Source organism: Amphiprion ocellaris, chromosome 19, assembly GCF_022539595.1.
Source record: "Amphiprion ocellaris isolate individual 3 ecotype Okinawa chromosome 19, ASM2253959v1, whole genome shotgun sequence".
NCBI classification, from domain to species: Eukaryota; Metazoa; Chordata; class Actinopteri; family Pomacentridae; genus Amphiprion; species Amphiprion ocellaris.
The window spans coordinates 8,113,207-8,135,199 of NC_072784.1; the positions used below are offsets into that span (position 1 = coordinate 8,113,207).

Here is a 21,993-nt window from a genome sequence, read left to right on the forward strand (position 1 = left end):
TGTATATACTTTCAATCAAATGCATCCAAATCTATCAGATTTTGCCTCTTTGTACTGCAGTAAAGGTTTCTTAAATATACTGATTTACTGATAAATCAGATTTCATTAGACACATTGATAGATCATCCAGATTTGGTGATTGATTTAAATATATATCCAGAAAGACAAGAATCCACATAATACAAGGAATGTATTTTCAATTTAATTTCTTTTAATATAATCTTATTTACATGGTATTTGTTCATAAATGTTTAGTACATAGTAAGTTACAATACTTTTGCATCCATTACACAGTGAACTCAGACCCTAGAATGCAGATTGAAATGATGCTGCGTAACAGTCTTCAATCTACAACAGATCCAAACATTTTCCAACGTTGACCGCTCAACATTTAGGCTTTTGATTTCATTCACTTCTATGGAGCAATAATGACTGTTAAGGGACTCATTTGTTGTAGTCTTGAGGATGACGACTGCTATGCCTAACATTCGGCCTCTGGGGAAGAAAGATGGGCACAGACACATCGGGGCCACGAAGAATAAAAAGTAAGATGATGAAATGGTTTCTGAAACATGTATAAAAAGGCTTATGAAATTTTATTATACATGTCATGTGTAACCAAAGAATTCCTGAAGCGGACTTCTTGAAGTTGGCTGGCTCATTCTGAAAAAAAATATCCAGGTCATGCCCACGAACTTCTCAATTAGTCAGTACAGTTAGATGTTAAAACTGGGGCTGGGGAAAGTCGTTTCCCTTTCACTTCAATAAACGTAACATGGCATTTAAAACACCGACACACTGACAGTTTTCATACACTGAGGAGAGCATTTCTCAGCAGAAATGTGAATGTTAAAAATGTAACAAAATTCATTAAAACCCACTCTGAGAGTCGCACGTGGATCAACCCTTCAACTCTGGTAGAGGGGCCGATGAAGAGATTAGTGTGGGCTCTGTGTAGAGCGGATAGCAGCTTGGTCAGTAATCACTTAGTAATAAATAATAAAATATCAGAGTGGATCAGAGTGGTCGCAGATACAAACAGAAGACACAATAAAGATACCAAACAGAGGAGCAGGCTCATTTGATCATTTTTACAGCGTAACGGAGTGCCATGCCTGACACACACACACACACACACACAAACAAACATACACACACTCAAACAATTCTCATTCTCTCACAAACTCACATGCACACGCACACAAACATGCACACATTCTGACATACAACAGTGGTTAAACATGAAGCATGAATCTCACTAATCAATCAGTTTGTCAGACAGAAAGACAGACAATCTCTGCCTTGTTCATTACAAATCTGATTTCAACGTCTCTGTTCACAGGCTCATACGTGATTTACTGACTCCATTCGAGGACTTGAGTGCGACTGGAGTCAAATTTCCTGTGGGGTCAGACATTCGGAAGAATGACATCATAGCTTGGAGAAAGGATAAAAAAATCCTTCTTAAAACCTTTGAAAAAATTTAAAATCCTTTTTTTTTTCTTTTCATCTCCTGCCGGGCTTCCTCCTTTAACCCAGAACAGTTCAGTGGTGAAGAGGTGGCAAGAGACTTATGTGTGTTGTTGCTTGGATGCTTTGTATACTCTGCGTATACTTGATATTCTGTTTGTGTGTATGCATATATCTAAAATGTGAAATAGTTGTGTGCAAGTGCTAGCGCAAATGTGATTATGTGTATGTCGGCTTTGGTTGTAGATTCACTCCACAGCAAAGCCGCAGGTCTCCTCCACGGCCGTCAGCAGTTTCTCGTAAAGTTTCTCGTAAGACTCGTAGGGAGGGATGTCTATCCTGTTGAAACTACAGGCGAACAAGAAACATTAGTTATTTGCAATGTCATACGAATGCAAATAAAACAAGCAAAATTTGCATCGCTTATGTGTCCTTACCATGTGTGAGCCTTGGGTAGGTTGTCTGTGTTGGCGTCTATCAAGTGGATGGTGAAGAGCCTTGGTCCTGCAGAACCTGTAGAGCCTTACACACATACATTCTAGTTATCACTGCTCTACTCTGGTAAACAGGATCAGTCTTTAAACACAAAAAGATTTTATTACATAGTGTATTTAAGTGGTGTTTTCACTAGCCTGCAAATGTGATTTAAATATATATTGAAAAGTGTTCTCAGAATGTGTCTGACTGTGTTTCAGGATATGGTACATGCTAGTGTACTGATCTACAGCTGCAGTCAGTAATTGGGTATTATATTCATTTCACAGAAAATTACCTGGTAACCTTTAAGAAAACTAATAAATTGCTTCATTTTAATTGTAAAACAAAAATGCCAAACATTAGTCGTTTCTAGCTTTTCAAATGTGAAAATATGCTTGTCTTTACCAAATCTGATAATAAACTGACATATATCTAAGAATTTTTGACAACAGGGGGTCCTCGACTTACGTCAGAGTTCCGTTCCTACAGATTGATGCAAGTCGATTTTTGCCCGCAAGTCGGAACTCCGGAGAAAATGTAAACAAAGCCGTTACGTGGATCAAGATATTGATCAGTTCTTCATAAAAGTCATGGATATCAATAAATTTCGTTTCAAGTCATTTTACAACTGAGGACCCCCTGTAGTCCCCTTGGAATCAGGTAAATTATAAATGGAATTTTTACTACTTTTGTACATTATATGGACTGTCCGATGCTTGTAATTTGTGTTAAAAGCTTTTTTATGTACAAATATTGAATGCAAGACGGATAAATTAAACAAGCTAAACAAATGTTAGTTTCAACTGAATGCAGTAATGGATGTGTTTGCTGAGCCAGTGCATGACCCACCCTGCAGCGCTTTGAACCCTTGTAGTGGGACCCTTGTGGAGCCTGTGACAAACTGCAGGAGGCGTCCTCTCCTTTCTTCACTGAAGGCCTCCACTGCCTGCCAGAACCACCGCACCACGTTACTTTCACTTGTGCAGTGTTTCAGACGGGTGTTGGTCTTCCAGTCTGCAAGATCTATCTTTCCTAGTCCACCAATGATCAGCTGGAGGGATTTAAAGAAAACAGGAAGCAGAGTGGGTGTTGGAGAGAAAAAGATAAATGAAATGTGAAAGTGATCCAACACAAATATTAGGAACTAGAGCTAGTCCTGGGCGATTAAATGATAGCGATATGTACAGCGGTGCCTCGTCTATCGCGGGGGTTACGTTCCAAACCCTCCCACGATAGACCAAATATGTGAAGTAGCGACCGTATTTATTTTATTATTTATATGTATTGTAAGGCTTTATAAACCCTCCACAACAAGCAGGGCAACACTATACGCAGCAATCAGACGTCTATGTGAAATGGACAAGGCGAGATGCTGAATGCTGCTATTGATGGTCGTTGAGCCAATCAGCTGTATCTTATGCATTTTATTTTGATGAAATATTCTTTTAATATGTTTTGATTATATTTTTTCATATCTTTTACATTGTTTTCAAATTTGTAGGCTAGAAAATGCTTATTTTACCACAAAAATAATTAAAATAATGTAGCGATCGCAGAGCCAGTCACTATGACTCAACTGTTGTGCTGCAATGCACCAAGGGAGTTCGGGGTGTTGGGGGTTTAAATGTTATTATTGGGTTTATGTTAGTGTTACAGTGTTATTAGTGTTTGTGTTTTATTGTGTTTTTGTGGTTTAGTCAGCTTAGTTAGTTTGGTTAAGTGTTATGTTGTCAGGACTGAGTGTGAAGTGTGTTTGATGACTTCCTGGAACATTTTCTCCAGCGTCGCTCTCTGTGTGTGTCAAAATAAAAGCACCTGCCAGTTGCATAGTGCATAAAAGGCAGATATCCTTTCTCCAGTGTTGTTCTTCAACACAGCTCACCACCATAATTAATTTATAAAAATATCTATGTACAGAAAAGTCCAGCGATAGAGCAAAAAATCTGCGATACATTGAAACCGTGAAAAGTGAACCATGATATGGTGAGAGGTCACTGTACTGTACATCTATCACAATCAAAAAGCAGAATTTACTAAACTGGATGTGCTAAAACATTCATTTTAGCTTAGTTTATTATAAATTCTGGTTAATTGTTCACTAATGAGACAATTACCTCAAGTTCTTTATGGTCGAAAGGTTTGAGTAGGTGCTGTGGGATGAGCTCACTGAATCCTTTTTGTAGGGCAAGAAACTGGGCCTCAATTCCACGCATAAACCTCCAGTTCACATAAAGTCTGAAAAACACCAACAGCACAGGCCAGGTAAATAGTCTGCAATAAACTAGCAGAAGCATGTCAGCAATGTTTCCACTTGTCATCTGGAATATAATTCGGAGAACAACCACCAAAACGATGACAGACAACTGTTTCTTCTTACCTTACGTATTCCTTCTTATTCTCTTCAGTGACAGAGATATTGCGGCCATTAGGTTTGAGTTCATGTTGTAAGAACTTCCCAAAGGCATTGTGCTCCACACAGAACGTGTGGTCGAGGACTGAGGTGATGTCGTTCTCTCTGCAAACACAACATCACAATAAATAACACTAAAAAATCTGTCCATGTCCAAAAGGCCAAAAGGTACCAGTGCAACTGAGGATTACTTTATGATAAAAAGCATTCTGCTGACAGACTGAGTTGATTTAAGTGCAGGTGCATTTGCTCACAATATCCAGACGAGGCTCTTATGTAATTCAGGGTCGGTGGTCTCCAGGTCATTGAGCTGAATGGGTTTGCCTAGCAGCTGTTTGTAAAAAGGCAGAGTGAAGCTCCCGTTGATGTAGTGACCGTGGAAAACTGCCAAGCCCATCACACGTCCCACAAAGTGAAAATATGACAGGTGGTCCTTTAAAACATATGAGACAAACACAGAGTCACACACAGGCTTGAGATTCTCCTTGGTGTATGTTTATTTTTGTGTACTCACAGGATTGATGGAGGAGTCTGGGTTTATCTGTAGTGTGTAGATATTGTCTGTAGAGTACTGGAACAGGCCGTAGTAGGGGTTCAACATTTCATGACACAGCAGATACAGCCATTCCCTGCAGACAACCACCACATTGTTAGGAAACACTCTCAGTCACAAAGAGCTTGGCAGAGCAACTACAAGAAACCATGACAGAACACAGCTGATGACACGATACCAGCTATGATGCAGGCTTTCTGTCCATTCAAGTACTCTTTAAATTAAGCTAGCAACACCGATTAACCCTCTAAACCTTAAAACCCTGCCCACAGACTTGAAAGACATATTATCTTTTAAAAAAAAAACAAAAAACACCCAAATTATACCATTTGTGAGCCAGAAAATGCAAAAACAGAAAGAATCTTTGGATGTTCAGCTTTCTGAAGGTTATTGAACTACTCTTTTGACATGTGGTTTTGTCAGAATTTCAACCAAAACTTTGGTTTTGATAACGTTTTCTAACCAAAGTTGAAAATTGTAACATTTAATCAAAATCACTTTATCCTGCATGTCTCATGAAAATAATTTATGTAAACAGTAAATTATCAATAGCATTTAGAGTCATTGTTTCCCCAGAGTATTAGTCACACCTGTAAGTACCAGTTGGAAAAATGCTGTAAATGGGGTTCTATTTTTTTTCCAGATTTTGCAGAATATGTAATCACATATGTCGAGGCTAAGCCAATGCTTGAAGCCCCTGTGGTGCTTCACCAGGACTTAACTAATTGACGCGCCGACAAACTTTACTTCATCTGATGAATAGAGCCCAAGACAATAACTTGCGTTTCAATAATCTGTGCATTTATTGCTCCAAAGCAATTGTAATCCAACATTCTTCATCTCAAACAAACAATTCACCATGACCAGCTTTTTCAGCGGTCAAAACTGTTTTACCTTCCGGTCGGAACACCTGCCCGGACAAAGATTGTTTCCTACTTATAACGTAGCGCTCATTGGCTCCTACAACATGTAATATAAATGCTCGGGGCTCAGAGGGCTAACTGATGTAACATTTGGTCATCTTACTGTTTACACAGGGCTAAGTTGCCAGAAAACAATGCACTGTATTTGTGAGTGTAGACGTTCCAGTTATATGAAATGAAACCATCGAAAAACTGTTTTAACGGAGGAGCAGGCAGCCCTATTAGAAAGATGGTGTACTTTTCTTAAGCTGTAAATGTAATATGAACCTTACATATAATAAAATATGAGAAGAAATAATTAAGCATTTCTTTTTCCACTGGTTAAGATTTTCATGTTTTCTTTTGGTTCCTTTTATTTTTTCATTACATTTCAGTCATAAACCGCTGCCAAATGTTGTTGTTGATGATGTTTAACTAAAAACGGTGTTATTTTTCTTTGCATAACTCAATTTTCCTACCTGAAAACAGTGATGTCTTCCACTATAATATATTTCCAATTCATTTAACTGTAACATTAGACATCAAGAGGGACTCATGGATTCTGAGAGAGCAACCTGTAATGCTCGGAGACTACGCAAAGATGTGAATAGCAAATTACCTGGCCACCCCGCCATAATCCAGGCCCTCTTCTCCCCTGAACTTCACCATCAGGCGTTTCTTCAGATCTTTGGGTCTCATCTTCATTATCTGTCGATACGACTCCTATTTGAACAGACACACACGCAGCTTTAGTATGTACAGTATATCAGACACACACATAATATCACAGACCAAAGAAAGAATACACAATCCACAATACATCATTTTAGGTCAGTTTATTAATATACACAACCAGTGCTTCTTTGTTTCTTCCTTTGATACCTGCACTCACCTCAAAGATCTCCTCTCGGGACACTTCTATGCGACAGTGTCCCGCTTGAGGCTGCTGCAGTGACAGTTCATGGCGAAGCAGCTTCAACTTATGCACCAAGTCTCTCTCATAGCGGGCAGAAACATCTCCTTCTCCTCCTCCACCGCTGACTCCTCCACCTCCCCCCTCCTCGCCCCCCACGTCCATCTGGGGGGCCTGAGAGGATTCCTTCGCTTGGGACTGCTGGCTGGAGGTGGAAGATGTAGAAAAGGAGCACCAGGGAGAGATGGCATGATGAAAGGGAAGAATGCCAGGCAGGATTACACACTGTGCATTCAACCACAGTAGCTAAATCTACTATAAGCCCACATTTCTGTAAATCACACAATACAGCACTAACAGCGGAGCCGATGAGTATTAGTGGGTCATGTTCAGATCCAGTCTGAATTCAGCATTACAGCGATGACAGATTAGATTCACAGATTAGTTTTAAAAAACACTTATTTTGCATGTGGCAGAGACGGAGCCTCTTATTAGTGATATCTATTCAAAGAGTGCATGCATGCTTGTACCTGATAATGGTGTGTAGGCGCGGGTCTGTGAACTGTGTGGTTCGGTTGTTGTGGTCCACAAAATAGATTCGCCCGGACACGGTGCTTCGGACCTCCCAGCCCACTGGCAACGGACCAAGTTCTTCACAGCTCACACTGGCCAGGTCCCTGCACCAGTAACAAGTAGCCTGACTGAGACTATTGTGCTTTCAATCAGCGTCCTGCCTCTGGCCGCATACTGTCAGCTCTTAAGTACCCTTACTGACCTAAACTCAAACTCTGGGGCCACAAGAAAATAATCTGAGATTTTCTCTTAATCTGTCAGCATAATTAGTACAGAACAAAATAACGACATGGATTTTCAGCCTCTAAACACAACCAAGGCAGAAATTGTTTTTGCATCAAGAAACAGCGTTAGTTTTAGTTGCTGTTGGTCATTTGTTTAATACTGCATGAGGTGACGCCAACATGGAACTGAAGGTCTATTTTTATACAATTTTGAATTAGTTTCTCAACTTTAATGCTAACAATTTGTAAAAACGGAATAATCCTTCAACCATTTGAACCCGAAAACCTGCTGGTGGATTTGAAAGGTATAAAATTTTACCAAAGCCACAAACCCTACATGTTTTAATTCAAAATTTGCCAAAAATAAACTATTTGCACCATATCTGGCAAAAAAAAAAAATAAAATTCTGTGCTCCTCTACTCATAGTTATGTTGTGTACATAGAGGAAAAAAAACACCCAGTGACTGTTTGGGGGTTCAGAGGGTTAAACAACATAGCATGATTAAAATTCATTGTAGCTGCTCTATAATCCTGAGTATTACACATGTGAGGTAATTTGTTCTGTTCTTTATATACGTTATATTCTTCTCTATGTTATCTCCATCTGCTGCTACAGTGACCAAGTTTTGCTTTTGGGTTTCACCTCTTTTCAGGTCAACCTTAGATCTGGTGATGTAATCATACCGTGGTATCCGGGGGTCATGCCAGGTGCTGACGCCCGTCTGTGTGTGAAGGAAGTACACCTGCCCCTGCACCGTTGTTCGCTGCTCTGTTTTAAAATGAAAAACACTCTATGAGCTTAGAAATGTAACATGAGGTTCAGATCTTCAAGATATATATTAATGACAACGACTGGTCAGAGAAGTGTTTGACTGACCATATCCTTCTGGCAGATCAGGTGGTTGGTGCCCATGAGGTCTGTTTTGAGGAGTGTGGCCATGACCTCTGGAGTCCTGCCCTCTGATTCGCTGCGTCGGAAGACGGCTGTCCTGACTGGGTGAGTCGAGCCGGCAGTTCCCGCCCCCGGCAGCACCAGTGGAGTCAGAGTAGGGCAGCGGCTCTTCACTGAAGCATCCTTCAAACACAGGGCTACGTACACATAAAAAACACACAGATCTGTAAAGTCATTCTTTCTCATGTTTTAGTGCAATCACATGATAGGTCAGCTATTTTTTATTAAGAACACAGCGTTAGAGAGACGATCAAATATCCCAAAATGGGTCTCAATACTATATGATATGAGATCTCAACAAGACAAATAAGGAACAAGACACTGGCACAACACAAAATTTAAAAGTTGGTGTATGACACTTGCACCATAAATATATGGTGACACACTCACCCATCATTTTCCAACAGTCCTCTACAGTCCACTACAGGGCCTCCGCTGCCAATGCGGTCTCGTGTCTGTAAGCTTACTGTAAATAAGCAGGAAGTACAGGTCAGAGAGCTGACAGAGTGAAGGAAAGAGACACAAAGTGAGAGACAACATGTGTTATTTGTAGAGATAATCTATCACTGTGTCCGGCCTTACCAACAATTTGCCCCCGCACTGCATCGCTGTCAGACGGGTTCAGCTTACATAGATCTAGACGCTGGTCTGGAAGAGGAAGTAAATACATTTTTTACTTGACCAAAGTGTAAATAAATGGTATGTCAGAGTGGAAATGTGTGTATTTAAAATCAGAGGGCTAAAAAAACCCTAGACAGACTTACATCCTGTGTCTTTTAGTCTGCTGATGGCATTGGAAAGCAGTCGTATGCAACCGAGAAAACCTGCTCCCTGTCGTTTGTGGATCTTTTTGTGGTTCCATATACTTATGGTGATGGAGTCTGTCTTTCCAATGTAGCTAAAAAACAGACACATCATCATATTCCAAGCTCTCTACTGCAGGTTTTTCAACACCATCTACAATCAATGAGTGCTTTATAAAAACACAGGAGAAAAAAAAATTAATGTTTTGTCAAACAACAAATAAATGAAATATGAAATGTCTCTAATTTAAATCTTCTTTTTGTAAAATGGCTGCTTAAAGATGAAGATAAAGACTGGATAACAAACATCTTTTGCATCTTTTTTGTTATATTTCATTTATTCATTTCTAAAACTAAAATGGCAAATACAAAAACATAAGTATAAAATAATCAGATTTTATTTTAAAGACTGAGAATTTTACAGATGTTGAAAAATAAGATAACTTCAGCATTAACTTGTAGATGTAGATTGGTTGTGTGTGTTGTGGAGAAGACTCACAGGTCGTAGTGCTGATTCCATTTGGGGTCCAGTGTGCTCTTGACTGTGTCTGTGGAGTGGCATTGACCTGATCCGTCCACCACAACCTTGGCAAATGGATCTGGTAAGCCTGTATGCACCCACAACAACACAATTAAGAGCTTGCTTCTACATAAGTAATTCACAATAAAAAACAAAACAAAAAAACTTGTAATACTGGTAATAGCATACTCTGTATGTTTGACATTGTTCTTAATAGTACAGTGAGTATCTAAATATAGATACAGTTGTGAACAGAAGTTTAAATAAACTTGTAAAGACCATGGTTATCATGTCAGTCTGAGTTTCCAATGACTCCCACTACTCCGAAGTTTCGATGATGGAATCACTGAAACCCATGCAATTTGTCACAAAAAACAATTGGTCCATCTTTGGTTCTTTTATAGATTTATTAAAAGTCTTCTGCAAATGTGTCAAAATCTCCCGTGTTAAAATTATACATACAGCAAATGTAATGAGCAGTTTTGGTGATGTAGACAGCTGTGTTAATCAGCTTATCTCAGCGGCATGGCCTCTTCACTTCTTGTGAGTGATCATGATTGACGACAGCTTGTGATTTCTCTAAGCAAACTTAAATAGGGCCCATTTAATGCACTCATTAGACTCAGCCACAAACACTACAGTTGGAAAGTCTGAGGAGCTCAGCAAAGGTCAGAAGAGCTAAACATACCAAAATCTGTGCAAATAATTGTAAGTACAAAGCGCATGGTGCAGTTGTGTCACTGCCATGATCAGGAAGAAAACACAAACCATCATCTGCTGCTGGGAGACAATTGGTCAGGAGAGTCAAGTGACAATGAAAAATCACCAAAAAACAAGTCTGCAATGAATTAGAAGCTGCTGGGACACAGTTAAAAAAAGAGTACCTTAAAGCTTGACTGTAGTTTGCTGCTGATCACAATTACAAAGAAAAAGCCTTCAGGAGGAAAGTTCTGTGGTCTGATGAACAAAAAGTGAACTATTCGGCCACAATGACAAGAAATATCTTTGGAGGAGGAAAGGTGAGGTCCTTAACCCCAGAGTATTCTGTTCTGGGGCTGTTTTGGTGCCAGTGAAACTGGTGCACAAAGTAAAGTACACCAAGTAAATATAATAATTAAGAAGGAAGATCATTTCCACATTCATCAAGAAAAACTAAAATCATCAACAGCTTGGTTTTCCAACAAGACAACGACCCCAAACCCTCATCAAAAGTCAGAAAGAAATGTCTAAATCATGCTAAAATTAAAGTTTTAGACTAGTTTCCCTAAAGTCCTGAATTAAACATCATCAAGAACCTGTGGACTGTGATGAAGAAAGTAGTCCGTGTCAGAAAGCCAGCTAACGTAGTTTAACTGTACAATATCTGTCAAGAGGAGTGGTCAAAGATACAACCAGAAGCCTGCCAGAAGCTTGTGGGCAGCTGCCAAATGTGTGTAGTAGAAGTGCAAATGCCCATGGACCTTTAATCAAATATTGGTATTGCCTTATGTATATTTATGTGCCAGCAGATTTTGTCACATTTCTTGAAGACCTGTAATAAATTTAGAAAAAAAACAAAAACAAATGCATGCCTGCTTCTGTGACAAAGATGCATTAATGATTCCATCATAGAAAATTAAGAGCTGTAGGAGTCACCAGCAACTCAAGACTGCTATGATATACATGGTCTTTACAAGTGTATGTATAGTTTTCTTCACAAATGTATATGTATTTTTTACTCCCTAAAAATTGGTGTTGACTCAAAAATTCCATATCAGCTAGGCTCTATTCCAAACAAAAATAAAATTTGGCATGCCTGGAGAAGCTTTGCAACCTTGAACCAAGCCCTGATTGTGGGCTGACCCAGTCAGGGGTATTATGATATTAATGTGCTATCAGAGGTCAACAGCTCTCCCTCAGCTTAGCAGATCAGGAGCATCAGTATCACTCTGTTAACAGCATCATGTCTGATGGCACATACAGACTCTTATTGAAAGATATGACCTGAGTGCGTATACCAGGTGTTGTCAAACTTATTACTCAATGATCTGCAACCGATTTATATTCAAGGTCCGAGTTCAGAAATTGGTTATAACAAAAAACAAACAAAACATTTTATTAACATAGTTGTGATTGTTAAAAAAAACCATGCATTCAAGACACTCAAAATAAACTTGCAGCTAGTGGACCAAATGGCACTGTTTGCCTGCAATCATTTGCATCTGAGAAACTCCTGAACTTGGATGCATAAATATACCACAAATGTCTCTCATGACTTTGAGAAGCGCTGTCGCATACCATTCAATATAACATCAAATTTTTACATGTGAAAAAGATCACAATAAGAGCACTTACGAAAGAAGTCTTTCTTTGCAAGGTTCTTGGCACATAATACTGCAAAAGAGAAAAAATATTAACAAAATGCCACACACAAATATGCAACTATTCTCACAGTGTGTAGGTTGTTACAGTGGTTGCTTGTGGAGAGAAAAAAATATCGCAGGAGGGAGAACGTTGGTTAGGATAATATATGAATGCCAGAGGATGGTAATGAGCAGAAAAACCTATGTGACAGGAAGACAGAGGGAGCAGTTAAGTATAAGCTAGTGTCAGGATCACGGCATACACACATCAATAGATACATATGCAGACAGAAGCCACCCACAGTAAGAGTGGGAGAATCTGCCACATCATTTTTGTGAATTCAGAGAGCAAAGCTCAAACTGACTAAGACTCTGTGAATTAATGAGTGTGTACAAAGTATTATGCATGTATAAGTGGGTGCATGCAGTTTCTCGTTGTTTCTTTCCCAGAGAACTAGCATAAGACCTTCTAGGTCAGCTCAGCTGTAAGGATAAAAACACAACTGATCCACAGCCAATTTTTAGAAACACTTTCAAGTCTTGGTTACGGAATAGTGTGGACAACAAATAACATCATCAGGCTTGCGTTCATGGATGACGTAATGCACTAAAAAGTGGTAACAAAATAAGGGTCAATACATAATTGAGGACTTATGAAGTCTATGGGATATATCTTGCTTACATTTTTATTAAAAGTAAAAAAAACTAATGCCTATGTTCATTCTGATTATGTCTTTACAAATTACAAATTACTAACTAATTATTTATTATGGAAACAATCACTTATTAAGAAAAAACAACTCGATATCGCTAAAATGTCAACTAAATAACCATCTGAATTTAATAATAACCACCTTCTAATTACCTAAACAATAATAAAATGAGCTTATTCAATAAATGTTTTCATTGTGTTCTTTTTATTGAGTTGAGATCATTATGACAGATACTTCTTTTTTTGACAATATATCAAATTTTACACATTACAAAAACACCTCTTAAGGAAGTGTGTTACTTCCAAATCACATGACCTGCTCCGCATGATGTCATTTCCTCCTGAAGAAAAGACTGGCCAGACTCCAAGGCTTTCTGAGTTATTTAATATAAAGTAGTGTGTGAGTCAAGTGTGGATTTATCACGTCAACAGGTTTACTACAAAATCTTTATAAATAACTTTCAATTTCAATTTTACTCAATTGTATATATAATATTTAGAAAAATCTTTCTCTAAAAATGCCGTGTGGTGTTTGGTTATAGGCAGGTATGTTGACTTTAAGCCTGAAAACAGCAAAAATGTCAACTATGTTACAAAAAGGAATTTTATATTGCCTATAATGTAAGGTGTACCAGAATTAACATTTACGCTAAAGATCTAATGAACATTTCTCAATGTTTGCATTCATCATACAATACCAAAAACAAAACAAAAAAAACATTTTTACAACACCATCCACATTACGCTAAGACCTGTTGAAGTGCTATTTTAATGCCACTACAAAAAAAAGGGGGATAATTCTCAGGATTTAACAGCAACATGTACAGCACACCCTGCTGGAAGGGCTGACCGACCTGACATCCTGGTGCACAGTCCCAGTCCGATAATACCTGCTCTAGGCCTGCCACTGGGAACCTCAACCTTAAGCATGGTACTTCATCTTGATGGCCTACCATGCATATCTGGGTTTTACTTGGCTTCTTTTATTTCATGTTCATCAAGGTAAAATCATTTGGTTAGCCTTACTTATTTCTATTCATGTATGTACATTTATTGGATGCGTTTATCATTGTTCGTTGCTCAAGTTATAACATAAAAGGTTATTGCCTGTGCACCTTGATTTAAAAAAAAGTGCTCTTTAACTGATTTGTTACATCGATTAAACTATCCCGTGAGATCCAGTTAAAATCCGGCATGACTTGGCTCGGCCCAGACAGTCATCTAGGAAGTTAGTCAGGCAGCCAGCGGTTTAGGATGTGGTGACTGTGGTAGTGTAGATGTGTCTGGTATAGCCTGGTCTATTTCCTGTGATTAACCCATGGAGAATGGCAACAGGATATCCTTCCCGCTTTACAGTCAACCCCTTCCATTCCTCCTCCTCCTGACTCACACATTCCACACCGAAACCTCATCTTTTCTAGGGACAGAGTGAAAGAAACACAGCAAGAGAGGTAGAGAATCAAGTTTCTATTCTCTGCCTCCTCTAGCAGACTAGCAGTAACTGTCATTACTGTGCTACCCATCTCTCTCAGCCTCCAATCTCTTGCTACAGATACAAGACACCCCCAATTTCACCCCCATCACTCCTTCTTCTGTGGTACTGCATGTGTCTCAGGAAATTCCTCATTCTGTCAAGGTCATGGCTGGTAAAGACACACACAGCAACTCACTCAGCTGGTTCTCTATTTCCCCACTGCCATTTTCTTTTTTGGAGCTGATGACCTCTATGTGTTAAAAAACCTGAGAGTGTGTGTGCTTGTATGTACGTGTAGTAAAATGACCCATGTGGGATTACAACAATGTCATTTTCTATGCGACCTTCTCCTGTCAGCTCCGAAAACAAGGCAGTGCCTGGTGGGTGCATGAACAAATATCTCACCTACTTAACGTACTCTGGAGTAACATCCAAACACATGGGATAACGACTGGGTTGTTCAGCTCATGGCCACATGAATACATTAAGCAGGTTTAGGCCAATCTCAAATCAGTTGTTAAATAAGGAAAAATCTGAATTATTTGGTACTGCTTCGTTGATGTGCATTTTCTACATTATCAATCTCTTTATTCATATTTCCAGATGTATTTTGTGAGCTTCTGTGAACGTGGTTCTACATATGCACATGCAAGTGAGAGGATTAGAAGTGCTAATACTGCTTCGTAAGTACACGATCCCTCTTTCTCTCCCTCTCGCTCTCTGTCATGGACACTTAAGTTACCTTTTGTGTCCTTTTCCTTGTATTCATCTACTTTTTAAAACTTTAGTTATTCCTGATGATTTCACTCTGTCCTCATTCCAGCTCTTTCCCTCTCTTCATCTCTTGTGAGTATCCCAAGTCACCTGCAGTCTTGGCGCTGCTCTATCCCGGTGATTAGGCAAGTAAGTGTTCAATCCACCAAGCTGGCACCTAAACCTGAGCAGCACGTGTTGCTAGGAGTGGGCGTTTTGGTCAATGGATTATATGGCAACTTCTAGAGGTAGAATCCCTGAGCATATGATTGCCCGGACACAAAGTCTGTAACTTCAACTCAAGGTTAAAGGGAAACCTCAGAAATCATTGCATCCTGTTTTCATTTTCAAAGTACTCCTAAAGTCTTTGTGGCTTTTACGCTTCTTTCAGGATGTTGGTCGTAGCTCATCGGTACCTATCCTTTGTCTACCTACTGTCTAAAATGTAAGCGTGTCATTCATCTGCCTCCCCAGTGAGTCTCATGTCCTGTAAACAAACTGCAACTGCACTGTCTTGGATAGTAGTCAGCTGTCTCGTTGATTTTAGGGCATCCTTGTTCTGCTCTGTAGCACTGGTAAACTTTGCATGAAGGCACACCAATGAATTCTCACCTGTCACAGGTTCTGGTTAAAGAGGCCCGTCACCTATGAATCACCTCGAACAGTAGAGTAAGGACTACAAACGCTAGCTGCAGTTCAATGGTGTTAAACAGGAGCAAAAACTCACTGAAAGGCGGCTGAATGACACTGAGGACTGTCATAACAGCGACCTGACTAGCCTCTATCCATCCTGCCATTGTCTATACATTGCTTTGGACAATTTAGAATCACTAATTAACCTGAACATGTCTTGGGACTGTGGGAGAAACTGGAGCGCCCAGTGAAAAACCCACACAGGCACAGAGAGACAACAAGGATCCCAGGACAAGGCAGAAAACACAACATAGTATGTGCTCGTGGGTTAGCTGTGATTTAATTTCAAAGTACAATACATGTATATAGCATCATGTGTGGGTATCTGTGCAATTTCTCTGAAAAGCAGGTTAAAACAATTAAGATCGTCCATGGTAAAAGATCAGACTGTCCACAATTAAGTGTTCCTTCAAAGGGCAAATTAACCTCATTTTGCTGAAGCATTGATTCTTTCACTCAGTAAATGACTCTTTTCACAATAAATTCCATTTTTTAAAAGCACAAACACCCCCTTTCTGCTTTTTGACCTTTTTATTACTGGCATGTTGCCTTGTATTGACCATGCACCTGCATTCAAACCTGACTGACAAACAGCTATATAGCAAATATTCCTAAACAATACAACATAAACAATGACACTAAAATGAACAATACGCTATCAAACAATAATCAACATCAGATCACATATTTGTTGTTTCCAGAAGGTGCTTAAAATTCTATTCTGGGGAAGGCCTTCTCAGCAAGTATTCTATGTAAAGCACATTTATATCTTACTGCACCACATTAAAGATGATGAGAACTTTTCCTACATTCCGAGCAATTCGCTCTCAGCTAGACTTAAGCTTATCAGCTACAAAAAAGATAGTAATACCACAATCACCTCTTTTCTGGCTAAAAACTGTCTACATAGACACAACACAGTCTCTGAAATGTGACCCATTGTTAAACTCGCCTGCCACAGGCACACAGGCCTTTCTGATGTAGGCCAAACAAGCGCTCTCTCTGACAGACTAAACAGAGCTGGCCAGCCTGGCAGCATTGTACTCCTATTGGCTCATGACACATTCCTCACCCAATTAGAATTCCACTCATACCTGTGGGGGCGGGGCACAATCTGGGGCAATAACCTCTGTATGCATCCAAGTTGAAATAATGACTGACTGGGCAACAACTGACAATCGTTTCTTTTATTGGTTAATCTTTCAGTCGTTTTCTAATGAAGTGAATAATTGCTCTTCAAAATTTCAGTGGGAAAGATGACATCAAACAGCCAAAACTGACTTTCTACAAGGGAAGCCTTAGAAAACCAGAACATATTTAGATAAGAGGCAATAACCAGAACTTTTTTCCCCATTTTAGATCCAAAAATGTCTAACTAGTAACCAAAATGACTGATTATTGAGTGTGTTGGGTTAGTTTTACTTGAGCTATATTTTTAACTGTCAAAAGCTTTTTTAATGTACATTGATCCCAACTTTCATGTCTGCTTTGAATTTTGTCTACTGATGTTTCTGCCCGGTAATATCACGAAAACAAAGTAAAGACGGTATACTGCTGTATGGTTGGTTGAGATAAACTCAAGCTGAAAGTATATCACAAGTTAATCACAAGGGATTCCTGCTCTTCTCTCTTGAAACCCATTTTCAAAAAGGGGATGAGAGAGTAGGAAAATAAACAACACATGGCATACACTTTTATGCCCATCAGACATACACTTCTTTCCATTAATCGGACAGCAACTGAATGTGTCGGTTTCATGCTGCAGCAGCAAACTTATAAGATCAGACCTAGTAATATTTCCGTACCATCTTCAACACATCACAAGTCTGAATTGCATGCCATCACTTTACACATAGGCATGCAGAGGCGAGAAGTTGTGTGACGCGACTTCAGAAAGGCTTTTCCCGTATTTCATCACCAATATTGATACAAAAACACCAGAGAACAAAGCATACAGTTTGCGTGTCAAGTAAATAAAAGAATAAAAAATAAACAGTTGTCTCATTCATTTTTGACTACAATTCCACACTGAAACGTCCATAAAATGAAAACTTTATAGTGAGGAACTGCAACAGATTAATGACTCACCAATAATTAATGTAATCTGGGTTTTGATAAAACATTAAGATGAGCTGAAGTTTATTTTGTTGCCTCTAGCTGTTTGTAGGGGTCCTTCCTCTAAGTTTAGTACACACAAGCAGCAAGATCTACCCGAGCATCTCCTTCACATGCAAGGAACAACGGCATCAACCTAATTTCTGATATACTATAAATTATCCTCGACATGGACACAGGATTGATGAAGAATTAACTAGTCACACTGTGTACTTTTCATCATTGCAGACAGGTGAGTGTCAAACACAGAGTCACAGTTTTCAAGTCACTGTTAAATAAGTTGTTACACAGCAGACGTACTCAGGATGAGCCCCGAGTTCCAGCACGGCTGTGGATACTTTTACTTTATTGCTGGTAAAGTAATAGTTAGATCATCACACATGAACAGAATTTTCAGTGTGTAGGAAATCATATATAAATGTGGGTCTTAATTAGACAATTTAATAAAGAAATGCTGTTGGTTTAGATGGCGTTATTAATGTATTAGTGCATTATTAGTGCATTACTGTGTACTATGTACTGTCCCTGTTAAAAGGTTTCTTCCTTGATAAAAGGGTGTTTTTCTTGCCACTGTCGCCTTAGGGCTTGCTCTGGGGGTTCAGGTATATGGGTTCTGTAAAGCATCTTGAGACAATTTGATCTGTAAATGGTGCTATATAAATAAAATTGAATTGAACTGAACTGTCCAATCTTTGGAGCAGGACAAATATTATGCACGTACTGTGGCTTTCTAGAGGATTTCTGAACAAAACTGTGAAGAACGATAACTTTAAAGACTGTCTGAATGACAGAATGGCATCGCTTTAACAGATTGATGAAGCCGCAATTCTGTTTATTTTGTTCTATTTATGTATTTATTTGATCTGGGACCATGCAATTAACATAGATAACATCTGATGTCTTGCGTATAGAGTGTATAGCATTAAGCTAATTTTCAACTACCGTCCCTGGTTGGGCTTTTCAGTAAAAGTAGACAGCGGATCAACAACACCGATAAAACTAGCACAGACAACATTATAAATTACATTACACACACACACACACACACATATACATATAATGGCACCATGGTGGGTACATTCTTGTTATTCTTTCAGCCAGTACTTAGCTTTTGCTGTAAAAGTTTTTAAATCTGCTAACATAAAAATGCCATGTCTGACAGAGATTTTAGGGTGGCCATTTGCCCTTGTATCAACTCTTCTGGCTACGCAAAGTTAACCAATGTCTGACTGTAGCAATATAGTGCAATATGTTATTATCAAGAAACATGTTTTCCAAACTAAGCTGTTGGCCAATGTAAGAACCATGAATAATTTAACTTGAATAAGCTAAGATAATTAACACCTAACCAGTGTGGTGTTTTTGCTTAAAACACATCACAAAGACTTGCTGTGCCCTCCAGGACCAGTTGATACAATCACATACCAGAAATTTGGTGTGTTTTTGCTCCGTTTTGAATAAGAAGGGGGACAAGGCGTCTGCCCAGCGGCAAAGAGGGGTCATTTCCATTTGAATAGAGGCCCCAGGCTGCCCAGTGGGGCTACATTAGCTACAGTAAAAACCATTGTTCCAGCTGTGTCCGTGTGTGAGAGAGAAAGAGGGAGGGGGGGAGACTCCTGTATGCCCTACACAGGAGACTGACCCAAAAACTGAAAAAAATAATTCAGCTGTGCACGTTATACCTGAAGAGCAAACGTGTCAAACTTCTTTGGTTAGAGAAGTTAAACGACTCGGTCTAGCTACAGCTGACACAGCAGCGAAATGTCAATCGATAGTCACTGCTAATGTGGGCTAGCGTGTCAAATCTACCGACAAATCAATTTTCAAGGGCTGCAGTGTGACATTTGCTTTCATCCTTGGTACGTCGCATTGAGTCTAACATAAGCGATGTGTTCGGCTGGTGGTCAGCCCCCCAAAAATGGGTGTAGCGAGCAAGCGTTAACGTTTACTACAATGTTACTATCGGCTAACGCTAGCTAGCTAAGAGTGTAACGAGGGGTAGCAGTTGATAAAGTTTCTAAACATGGCTTTGAGGCGTCGGTGTTTCCAATGACCTGAAAACAGCGGACTAGCCGCCCGTGCCAGCCGTAAACCCCAAAGGATAGTGGACAGTTTCCTCGCTGTCCTCTCGGTAATTTAGTTAGCATCTCAGCTAACAGGCTAGCACTTGTGCTGCTGTTTGCCACACAAAAAAACCGGATGTTTGGGCAAACAGTAGACCAGAGAGCCACAAAGACAGACAGCGGCGTCTTGTTGGGTTTGCCAATATCGACACGTTATCATTGTGGTTTGTAGAGAAAATATCTTAGCTCTACTTGAAACATGCACTGTAAGCGCCTTCTTTCGGTCTCGTTTTTTTTACCTGTCAGTCGGATTTTGATGCTGGACCCGTTCCTCCGACTCCCAGGATTCGACATCACTCCGGGAAAAACGATCACACAAACTTCCCCTTGGAGTCGCCCAAAATCACAGTTTCACCAAAAAATGGGACTGCGAAGAACTTCAGTTGAAAAACATGCGGCTTGTTTTTGTTTTTCTCACGGGTAAAAATGTATTATTTCACCGAAAAGTCCTGCGCTCCTTCGAAATCCAACAACACGGGAGAACATTTTCGGGCAGGCTTAAGCGCGTGCTGACGTCATGTTCTTTACGGGGTATAACGTAACGTGCTCGCTCCCGGAGGTGTTGGCGTGCCCGTGAACATCAGATTAGGTTTTTTTTTTTTGTATTCAAACACTGAAATCATACAAGATATTAACAAAAACATGCAATATTAAAAAAAAAATAGAAATCAAGTAACTATAAATTTATCAGCTCCTTAGACAAGGGATTTCTGTTTTCTGTCAGTCTACCAGTAAACGCTTTCATATACAGCTCTGCCAGCTTCTTCCTACGTCACTACTCATAAAGAAGTATCCTAAACAAGCCCTAGCATGCCATACTTTTTTTCATGGTTATTCTCTTTTGCAGCAGGACACCCAGTAATACAAATTTTCATTGTACAGGTTCATTAATTGCTCCTATCTAAAGGGCTTATTGTATTTCACTGCCACCTACATTATGCCTCTCACAATCTCACAAAACATTTCTTATTTACATTCACAGTTTTAGATTATATAACTGTTCAAGGACATATAGTCCAGGGATGGAGCCAAGATGTGCCCACCCGCCTGGCTACCCCACAATAGTGAAGCCTGTTAGGGTGTATGCACTTGTTCAGAAGTAGAGTTGCATCCAGTAACGGCTGTTTTCTGGCGTAAATGTTTTGTGGTACCATACAGCTGTTGCTTCAGTGCAGATGCATTTTTACCAGTGCAACCGCCCCCCATTCAACCACACACAAACAGTTTTGACGAACCAGAAAATGTTTAAACTGATTTTGTAGCAAATAAAAAACGTAACATTATTGTCACTGAAAAATCTGTACACAGTCTGATAAAATGTCTATTATAATTATTTTTATCAGCTCTATCAACAATTTAAAAACATACTTTTAGCCTTTTCAGATTTTTAATTAACTGAAGGTTCCCTTAAATCTTTACTACACTGTGTTTGAGTCCATTTACTTGCTTTGCTTATGAAGGCAAGGCTTGATTAAGAGTGCATGACCAAAAAACACTATTTGTCCGACAAGACATTGTGTCACTCCAGTGTGAGTGATGGTCTCAGCCTGGCAAACTCCTATAAATACTATCTTGCTCTGCCACTGATAAAATGAATAAACAGCCTACTCTTTTTTTTTTTTTTTTTTTAATCAATATCCTTGTTCAACGCTAGGGAACAGTTTCTTGAAAACCTCATTTTTGTTATGCTTTAATGTGTCATAAATACCAAAACAGAAACAAAATAGTAGCAATCTATCGGTGAAGTGAACAATCTTCCATTAAGGTACTTGTTTTTAGCATACTGACTTTATAATCAGTCTTCAGGATGCAGGTAACTCGCTTCTTACAGCATGTTTGTGATCAAAACAGAGAAATAATCAGCCCATAAGGATGTTGAGAAGATATTACAATGAAAGTAGCTTCATGGATAAAAAGACTGATGTTTGGCAATGTCCATATTTACATGAAATGCACAGACATGGCAAAAAGAATTAAGATATC

General features: G+C 39.3%; 1 protein-coding gene across 2 annotated transcripts; it reads right to left on the bottom strand.

Annotated features, from left to right (window-relative positions):
• Nucleotides 1–180: 180 nt before the first annotated feature.
• On the bottom strand, nt 181–20,524 carry smurf1 (SMAD specific E3 ubiquitin protein ligase 1). 2 transcript variants are annotated; one of them, XM_023294770.3, is made up of 18 exons: nt 20,250–20,524; nt 12,133–12,171; nt 9,778–9,886; nt 9,240–9,373; nt 9,058–9,123; nt 8,866–8,941; nt 8,401–8,612; nt 8,208–8,292; nt 7,256–7,402; nt 6,705–6,930; nt 6,432–6,535; nt 4,872–4,986; nt 4,612–4,790; nt 4,325–4,462; nt 4,062–4,182; nt 2,797–2,998; nt 1,908–1,983; nt 181–1,818 (listed from the first exon to the last, which is right to left on the bottom strand). In XM_023294770.3, the coding sequence occupies exons 1-18, from the start codon at nt 20,302–20,304 to the stop codon at nt 1,719–1,721; spliced, it is 2,184 nt and encodes a 727-aa protein (XP_023150538.1). In that variant the 5' UTR covers nt 20,305–20,524; the 3' UTR covers nt 181–1,718. The 2 variants fall into 2 exon arrangements, with proteins under 2 accessions (XP_023150538.1, XP_023150537.1); XM_023294769.3 differs by having other exon boundaries at nt 1,908–1,992.
• Between the last annotated feature and the right edge of the window lie 1,469 nt (nt 20,525–21,993).